The 9,778-nt window shown below is 25.9% G+C and overlaps 1 protein-coding gene and 1 non-coding gene across 3 annotated transcripts; both read right to left on the minus strand.

Moving 5' to 3' along the window:
* Positions 1 to 420: 420 nt before the first annotated feature.
* TRNAS-GCU (transfer RNA serine (anticodon GCU)) lies at positions 421 to 502 on the minus strand. The gene has a single exon. It is a non-coding gene; the product is annotated as a tRNA-Ser (tRNA).
* Positions 503 to 830: 328 nt separating this feature from the next.
* Positions 831 to 3,528, minus strand: LOC109797346 (thioredoxin-like 3-1, chloroplastic). 2 transcript variants are annotated; one of them, XM_020357357.3, is made up of 5 exons: positions 2,968 to 3,528; positions 1,700 to 1,774; positions 1,398 to 1,464; positions 1,270 to 1,287; positions 831 to 1,147 (listed from the first exon to the last, which is right to left on the minus strand). In XM_020357357.3, exons 1-5 carry the CDS (start codon positions 3,276 to 3,278, stop codon positions 1,049 to 1,051), a joined length of 570 nt encoding a protein of 189 aa, XP_020212946.1. In that variant the 5' UTR covers positions 3,279 to 3,528; the 3' UTR covers positions 831 to 1,048. The 2 variants fall into 2 exon arrangements, with proteins under 2 accessions (XP_020212946.1, XP_029126803.1); XM_029270970.2 differs by lacking the exon at positions 1,270 to 1,287.
* Positions 3,529 to 9,778: the final 6,250 nt, after the last annotated feature.

Here is a 9,778-nt window from a genome sequence, read left to right on the forward strand (position 1 = left end):
TGTGAAGAAAATATTAAATTATTTAACACTAATCACCACTTACTTACCAACCCAGGATTTTTGATTACTCAAATTCTTATAAACTTGTATATAATATGCACATATAATCGATCGATATATGATTTTGGTAAAATAACATAACATAGTAAAGTTTTTTGATATTAAATATAAGAGTAATAATATTTAAACATTCATATATTTATTAATCTGTTTTATTTTTTTCTTTCTTCATATACCTTAATCTATCATTTATCTCTTTTGCTTTTCTCTTTTTTGGGTGTATTTTAGCACATTAGATTTCCAAAAACTATGTTGCTCAATACAAATTGTTTCTTTTACTTGAGATTAATTGGACAAGTTATTTGTGTCTATTCTTAAATCCAAGGTTAAGTATAGTGAATTATAAAAATATTTCAAACACGTCGCCTGAGAGATTCGAACTCTCGCGGGGAAACCCCATGTACTTAGCAGGCACACGCCTTAACCACTCGGCCAAAGCGACGCTGTTGTTAGAATATTCCCTGATTCTTTTCTTGAGCTTCTGTTAAGTGAGTTTCTCTTTAGTTATAATTATACCTCGTCCTCCACATTACTATTTTTTTAATTAAAAAAAAGGTGAAACAAAATGGATTAATAATTATTTATTAGAAAATTAACTGTTAAAAATTATGATAAAGTGAAGCACATATATAAGACAGTAGTTAGTGTACTTCCGTCTGAAATCCATGTGTAATAAATAGTAATATCTTTCTTAGATTGAGGGATAATGATTTTGATTTGGTATGAAAAATCCAACATTTTTTTCCCTTTAATGTTTGACAGGAGGGAGAAACAGTGAACATCTTTCTTTTCCACTTAAATTTCTTTCATCTATTATTGTACACAATTCCATTAATATATATGATACACAGCTACATGCTGTTGCCAACATGAAAAAAGAAAAAGAAAATGTAAAAACATCGGAAAACTAGTTTTTTCAATGGTAACTTTTTTGTCTTTTTTTTTTTGGAGTGCTAGGAGCAAGAAAAAATAAAAACAGAAGGATGTATCATACAAACTTTTGAATCATTTCTCTGACTTCTTCAATAACTAGCCAAGCCTTATGGCCTCCAATTACTTCTGCTTTCATCTCTCCATCTTTCCATAACTGCAAAAAAAATCGTTTTCCCTTTTATTTTCACATACTTTGTATCTAATTCTAAACCAACACTTGAAGTGGCAATTTTTTCAATGGTATATATATAATAAGCAATTAAATGGGGGACGCACCTGAATTGTTGGCATTTTCTGTAATGCAGAACAACAAAATAAATAGCAGTCAAAAGTGCATCACATCAGAAGTATCTAACACACTGTTACCAGAAAAAAAAAAATTAAGAATGAAAAGTCTCACTTACAGAGATGTTGCCACGCTTGACTAGAGTTTGAGGTACTTTATTGACATCCACGTAATAAAATCTGGCTCTGAAACAGTGCCAATAGAAGAAAACAAATGAATAAGTAGCAACATTGGTTTGGTTTCGATTAACAAATACATTGTATTCCATACTTGAATTTGCAGTACTGGTTAATCTCATAGTTGAAGGCTTCACAGCCTCTTCAAATGTTATATGTATGCAGTAAAATGTATCTACCAAAACAAAAATAAAGTAAAATGTTAAGAGTCATTTGACTGAAGAAAACACAATGACACGTTTACTTGTTGTGATATTCAGCAGCTAATTTTTCCAACTTGGGCTTCAAATAGATGCATTTCCTACACCAAGTAGCCATCCTACATTTACAAAAATAAAACAAGTAATCAAATGAGCAACTCTACGCCCAAAATTCCATAGCACACTGACTAAAATTTAAAATAAACTCATTTTAGTCTTTTCAAGGTAAAAAGAGTTACCATTCTAGAATCTAGATCTTCAATGCATTTTGATATCACTTTTTATGATTGAATTACAAAATCGGTGTTAACTTTATTTGGAGGATCAAAATTGCCATTACGATTGAGAAGCTAAAATTTGTGTCTATTCTTAAATTTTTTGTGACAAGTAAAAACTATATGTCACAATTCTAGGTTGAGATTTTTCATTAAATATTCAATTTATTACAAATAATTTTTTAAATTAAAAATCATAATGGTGTGTTTGGTTTTTTATTAGGAACCGTAAATCATAATTTAGGTGGAAGCTATAAGAAATAATAAATAAATAAAAACTTCTATTCTAATCATGGTTTGAAGCTTTCTAAAGAAACATGAACTCGTCCTACAAATTAAATAGTTATTCATCATTCAACCTCCTACTTAATTATTAAATTACACTCTCTCCTATCAATTTTCCCATATACGAAGATCTTCTCAAATAAAGTAATCTTAACTACATATATTTCTAAGTTAAATATTTTTACTTTTTAAATTTTGAATTATTTGTATTTTCTACTTATTTCAATTAATTATATACATTTTTTTTATAAATTAAAAATATTATTAATACATTGTATTATTAGTATTATAAACCTGTGTTACTTGTACAAGATATAAAAATGTACACAACATGTATTGAATTTGAAAACACATCCTTGTCCTGCGCAAAACTCGAGTTCCCAAAGCATCCTACCACCAGATATCTTCAAAATATCTAGCTACAGTGAATGACCCCACCCTGCACATTATCTTCCTATGACCTATCTAAAAAATCTTAGAGCCAGGTTAAGATAAAAGAAATATAAAAATAAATCCATTAAGAATGTATTATGAATAATTAAAATTTATAATAATTATTTTATTAATCGATATGTATCTTTAATATAACTATTATTTGAATATTTAATTCAATTACATAAGGAAAACCAAAATTACTATAACTACTTGTAAGTTGATTCAGTTGCGCATAAATATAAATTATATTTAAAATCTTGTGTAATTATAAAAGAAAAAGTTGTAGACAAGATGGAAAGTGAGAGAAAAAAACGAACCAATCAATGAGGATGGGTTGTGAGTTGTGTTGAGCATGAAGTAGAATTTGATCAAGATGTTCACAATCATTGATTTCTTCCATCTCTATCTCGCTTGGTCTTGACAAATCTGGCCACATCGCTTCCACACGCAAATTCCTTCGTTTAATCTTGGCTTCTCTCTTTCTGCTTCCAACCCACATGTTCCCATTATAACCACTCTTGTTAGAATACAAATAACCTCTCCCACTTGCGAAGCACTGTGGCCACTGTTGATCTCTCTGGTAAACCTCTCCACAGAGAAAATGTGAACACGCGCCTATAACAGACATACCCTTTTCCACTTCCACGGCAACCTTAATTCCCTCTTCCGATGATCACCAAAATTATATGCTTTCTCTCTAATGGGTCGGTTTATTGCTAACAAAAATGAAACCGAATCATTCTCGAATTTTGTTGGTCTTGGAATCTATGAAGCAGGGTAAGGGGGGAAAGAATAATAAGACATGGAAATAATGTTAATTCCTTAAAAACATCACTAAGGCTTATCCGGAAGGTGTGCACAGCCTCATCTTATGAAGGATAGGGGGAAGATGTATATATTGGAAGGGTAAAGAATGAGGGACCCACTCACTCGATAAAGCTCCAATACCTTCTCCTTATTTTATCAAGGTTAAAATATAATCTTAGTACGTATACTTTCACTTATTTTATCTATCAGATTTTATTTTATTTTTTTAATTTTTTTAGCATTTATAATGTAAAATAAACTTTTTTAAGTTTATGTCTTTAACTTTTTTTTTTTTTAAATCATCTATTTTGTATTGATATGATAGAAATCTTCAACTTTATAATTTTTATAGAATTTATTTTGTCAAAATTATCCTACATTTAGTCTTTTAATATTTTATGTTTACTGGTAATGTTTATTGTTAAGATATTTATTATTCAATATTTTCATGTGCGACCTTGTCGGGATTAATGATAATAAGTGTCTAAATAATAGATATTTTAGGAGGAAGTGAGGGTAAAAAAAAAAGGTTTGAAACATCGACAAACTTATTTTAAGATAATTTTAACAAAAATAAATTTCACATAAAAAATAAAATAAAAAAACCTATATCACATCAACATAAAAAAGATGACTTTACAAATTAAATAAAGGTAAGGATTAAAAATATCTAAAAAGATAAATTTATGAATTAAAAAAAGTCTATCTTATAATATAAAAACTAGAAATAATCTATTTTAAATCATAAAGACTAAAAAGTAAAGTAACTGAAAATAAAAATTATATTTTAATCTTTTATAAATTATCAAAGTAAAAATATTCATCATAAAATAAAAATTATTTACGAATTGAGTGATTTATAAGTTAGTAAAATAAGAACGTTAAATGTACAAGTATAAAAACTTGCATGCTTGGCTTTTATTACAAAATAATAGGATGTTGATTATTTTTAAAACAAACTAAAGAGAATTAAGTTAAATAAATCAATCCATTAACTAAAATAATTTAAAAACAATTTTTATTAAGAGTAAGCACAAATAATATGAAATTCAGTTTAAACTTGTATTTTTTATAATGAGAATTTGATAACTTTGTGAATCTATAACTATTAAAACCTCATTTTGATGGATATACTTGTTCAAGTAAATAGTGATGTTTGATTTGAAGATCCTTAACTTCATATTTGATAGTTATAAGAATTGTCATTTTTATAATTTTCTACATTTCGTTTTTAGTATTTTTATATTTTAATGTTTTAAATTTTCCTATTTAAGAAAATCACATGTGACTCATATCGCTATTAGAATTAAATTTAAAACTATTTATTTGCATGAATTGGGACTCAGATCTAATAGGGTCAGCCTGATTAAAGGAGGTTTGGATAATTTAGCCAACATGTTTAATTCAAATTTTAGTATCCCGATTGTTAAGAAGAAAGAGAGAGGTAGAGGGAGAGAGAAAGGAGGGAGAGAGATTTTTTTATTTTAAAAAGTAATATTATGATTTTTTTATATGTAATATTTTTTTTATTCAAGAAAGTTTTCTTAACTTAAAAAAAATAAATTTTTAATTTTATAAAAATATTTTTATTTGTGAAAAAATAAGATAAAAATGATTATTGAAAAATTATATTCTAAGATTTTTTCTTAATAATTATCAAATGTAGAATACTAAGAATTTAAATATAAAATTTTTAAAAAATTAAAAATATTTCGCGTATTAAATAACCGTAAATGCCATTCCTTTTAACAGGGAAAAAAGACTCAAAAGAGACGTCCTGTGTTTCTCTACATTCATAATTAGTACAATATAAAATTATAACTTATGAAAACGACGATGAAGGTTAAATAGAAAATCAAAATATTATTTTGAAATTATATTACGCTTTTTTTTTATCTGCAGTTAAAATATAACATTGATATACTTCATAATATTAATTAGGAAGCAAAATAGTCTAAAATATATGGGGGAGAAAAAATGAGTATCCTTGTTCTAGTTTGATGAAATGTAAATTCATAATTAGCCCTTCATGTTAGGAGCCCTTTTAGACTATTTTTACCCCCCCCCCCCCCCCCCCAAAAGACTTAATTTGAAATAATACATTAGTTGAATTCTGGATCAAATAATAATAATAATAATAATAATAATAATAATAATAATAATAATAATAATAATAAGATTTCCTTATTAAATATAATCATTTTTTTATATTTAAATTAATTTTCATCTATGTAATTTATCATTTTTGCACTTGTGGTCCCTAATTTTTTTTTATTGCAGTTTCTATCCCCTAACATTTTATAATATTTTAAAAATTGTTCTTACAGTTAATTACTATTAAAAAAAATTACATGCCAAATAAAATACATATTATATTTGTTATATTCCATTTCATTATTATTACATAAGTAAATTGATTTTAAATGTTTTTAGTTTTCATATACACCCAAAATGTAAAATCGGTACCTGATAGCGTTATAAGCATGTGTGACTTCTTCAATAGTGTCAAAGGTGTCGAGTCAAATGTACATTTTTTTTAGCACTTTCCACTTTTACAAGTCCAAAAAAAAAACAACATTAAATTTAGTGTTCTAAATAATTTTAGTATTTCAAAAAGTACTTTTTTAAAATAGTAAACTAGTGTTCCGAAAAGTTTTTTTTTTTAAATTATTATTTTTACATACTTTCAAGAAGTATTTTTTCAAACACTGAATTTATTATTTCAAAAAGTACTTTCAAAAGTGTGTCATTTTGCATAATTTTGAAAATTTCCTTTTAGAATAGTAAATTTAGTGTTCTAAAAAGTTTTTTTCAAAAGAATGTAAAAAAACACAATTATGAAAATATTTTTTTAAAATACTAATTTAATTATTTCAAGAAGTACTTTTCAAAATATTAAAATTAATGTTTTAAAAAGTATTTTTTGAAATACTAAATTTAATGTTGAAGTTTTTGAAAGTGTGAAAGAAGAGGAAATGTTTGAAGAAAAATGCATGTTTGATTTAACACCTTCGAAACTATCTAAGAAGTCACACAGGCCTACAATGTTGTTACGCACTAGTTTTACAGTTTAAATGTATGTGAAAAAGGTGAGGGAAAAATAGAGTAATAAAAAAAACATAAAAAATTAAAATTATTTACTAAAATAAGTGAAAAGTAGAGGAAAAAGAAGAGAGTGCATATGAAAATCGAAAGGAAAATGAAAGCAAAAATGTGTGGAAAAAAAACATTAAATTAGAAGTTGACCGTGTAAAATTATTATTATTATTTTTCTTTGGATATTTTAGAATTCTTTAAAAAAAATAAAGAAAGTATACTTAAAAAAAGTGTATCTATAACATTTGGTCTCCACTTTTAGTATGACCTTTTTACCCTTAATAACCACCATCTTAATATAAGTCAATGTCATTTCTATATTTTTAAAATCTTTTATTCCTCACCAAATGACCTTTTTAAGTAACTGCACTCATTATTCCCACTCTCGCAATTTCGTCTTTCTTGCTTCCTCTCTTTTTGTTAAGCCAACTACACATCGATGCATAATCTATTATCCATTACGGTATATCCTCTCTCACTTTCTCTATTATACTTTCCATTATATACATCCCCTTCATTCTTGGTTTCATTTCATTTTGTTTTCCTTTCATTTTGAATGTTTCCTCTAAAAACATAAACTATACATAGTTAATAGTGTGACTTATAAAGGTTCAGATGCGATTTGGAGTAATTTTGTTTTCTTTTATTTTTGTGCCTTTGCGCTTATGTATATTAGATTTCCTTGTTTCGTTCACTTTGAAAAATTGCTCCATGTTGAGGTTTTCTCATAGTTCAAATTTGTTATAGGTTTATTGGAATTTTTGAATGAATATTTGGGTCTGGAATATTCACATCGCATTTTCCCCGCAAATTGTTTCATTTCAACCGTCAAATTGACTTCCCTTAATTGGATAAAGTTTAGAATAACTGATAGGTATTTATCCTTTGACAACTTTATGATATTGTATTGCGAAGAACTAAGGGTGGTTGTACTTTCAGTACAAAAGGCATTGCTTTCACTTTAAATAACTTAACCATTGAAATAAGTATCAAATAATGGTCTGAGACAATTTCCTTAAATGAGGATGCTATTATTTAATAAGAATAAATCAATCTATTAAAATGCTTTTTTTTTAATAAATGACAATAATTTAGTTTTGACTTTAGTTTTTAGGTTATTTTTAATGCTTAGTTTGCATTTGTAGTATTAACATTTTGCAATAAAATTAAGATCTAACACTTTGTGGTTCCCTATACTTCTACTAAAGTAATTCTTCCATTTTTTTCTGGCTTTTTTCATTGATATTTTCTATTATTTATTTCGCATATAAGAAAGATTTTAAATAAAAGTCATCATTGAGAATATCTTCATTATTCACGTTAAATTTCAGAACTTTCCTTTAATTTTATTTAACAACCATAATATGTGCCATTAAATAATAACAATAATTTTTTTATATAATTAAATTAATTACATACATTTACGTAATTAATAAACTCAATGTATTTCTCAAGTTTAGTCTTTTTTTTACAATGATTTTTTTTTTGTGTATTATTTTTACACAGAATTTAACTTTACTCAAGTTATTAAAAATTTAAATTTAAAATATCTCTATTTTCTGAATTCATTTTTTCCCTTTAAAATTATCAAAAAAATTATATTTAAACTTACTATCTTAATAGATTTAAAAATTTAAATATATAACTATATTTTATTAAAAATTCAAATTTAATATATGCCTAATTTAATATTTTAAATTGTAAATTCTAAATTTCAAATTTCAAATTTCAAATTTTAAATTCTAAGTTACAAATTTTAAATTTTAACTTTTAAAATTTAAATTTTAAATTTTAGATTTTAGATTTTAAACTTTAAACTTTAAACTTTAAATTTTAAATTTTAAATTTTAAACTTTAGATTTTAAATTTTAAATTTTAGTTTTTAAATTTTAAATTTTAGATTTTAAATTTTAAATTTTAAATTCTATATTTTAAATTTTGAATTTTGAATTTTAAATTTTAAATTTTAAATTTTAAATTTTAAATTTTAAATTTTAGTTTATTATTAATAGTTTTAAATTTTAAAAATTCCTTTTAAAATTTTTAATCAATTAAGTTTAATCAACATTTTGAAACTGTACCTGTCTGAGGGTACACTCGTAATCTTCTGGGGTGTGAGAGGGCCGAACGGGAGCTCCAAGTGGATTCTTCAGAGGGGGGAGGTACCTACAAAAGGCACTCCGACGCTCAAGTCAGGACAAACACGATTTTCTAGGGTAAAAATGAACAGTGACATATTTCGTTACGTGTGACCTATTTATAATACCTGACATGGGCCTGAGCATGGTGGGCCTTCTCTGACATTTACCAAATTAGGTAATACGATGTTAATCGGCTGATTATGTCTTAATCATAGTACTTATCCTTGTTAATCATAATCGTCGTTCTAATTATTCGATGCTGACTTTCGGCCGAGCCGAGACAACACGGCCGAAATGTCCTCTCTCAGCTTCTGGCCGAGCCGATAGGGGAAGAGCACAGTTCTTAGTCCCCTGTCGGACCGAAGTAGTATTCGAGCAGTGTCATTTGATAGTACATGACATGCCGGTCCTCATGGCCGATCCACGTGGCCGAGCCGAAACGTTACCTGAGCTGCGTCAATATCTGATAGGACATGACGTGCCGGTCCACATGGCCGATCCACGTGGCCGATAGGGTCCTTCCGGTACAGAAACTAAATCAAAGTTATTTTTATTTGTTAATGGAAAATTTGATTTGTTTTGAGTTCTTTTCAACAAATTTTCTTTAAAATCTACATTAAATTATTAAATTTAGACATTTTTTAAACTAAATTATGTAAGTTTAGTCCTTTTTTACAATGATTTTTATTTATTTTCATTATTTTTACAATGAATTTAATTTTTCTCAACTTATTAAAAAATAAAATTTAAATTACGCCTAATTTTGAATTTTGAATTTCATTTATTTTTTAATAGTTTTAAAATTACAAAAATTAATTTTAAAACTTATTATCAAATAAATTTATTCAAAAATTTAAAACTATATTACAGTTATTTTTATTTATTACTTGGAAATTGGATTTCTTTTGAGTTTTTTACAAAATATATTATAAAAAAAATTGTACAATAAATTATTAAGTTTAGTCATTTTTTTAATCTAAATTATGTTTACTCATTTAAACAAATTAAAATTAAACTTAAAAATAATAAATTAAATATTTTCTCAATCTTATTCATTTTTTACCATGAAATTATGTTAATAATT

This window comes from Cajanus cajan, chromosome 6 (genome assembly GCF_000230855.2).
Source record: "Cajanus cajan strain Asha chromosome 6, NIPB_CcT2T_4, whole genome shotgun sequence".
Taxonomy (NCBI): domain Eukaryota; kingdom Viridiplantae; phylum Streptophyta; class Magnoliopsida; order Fabales; family Fabaceae; genus Cajanus; species Cajanus cajan.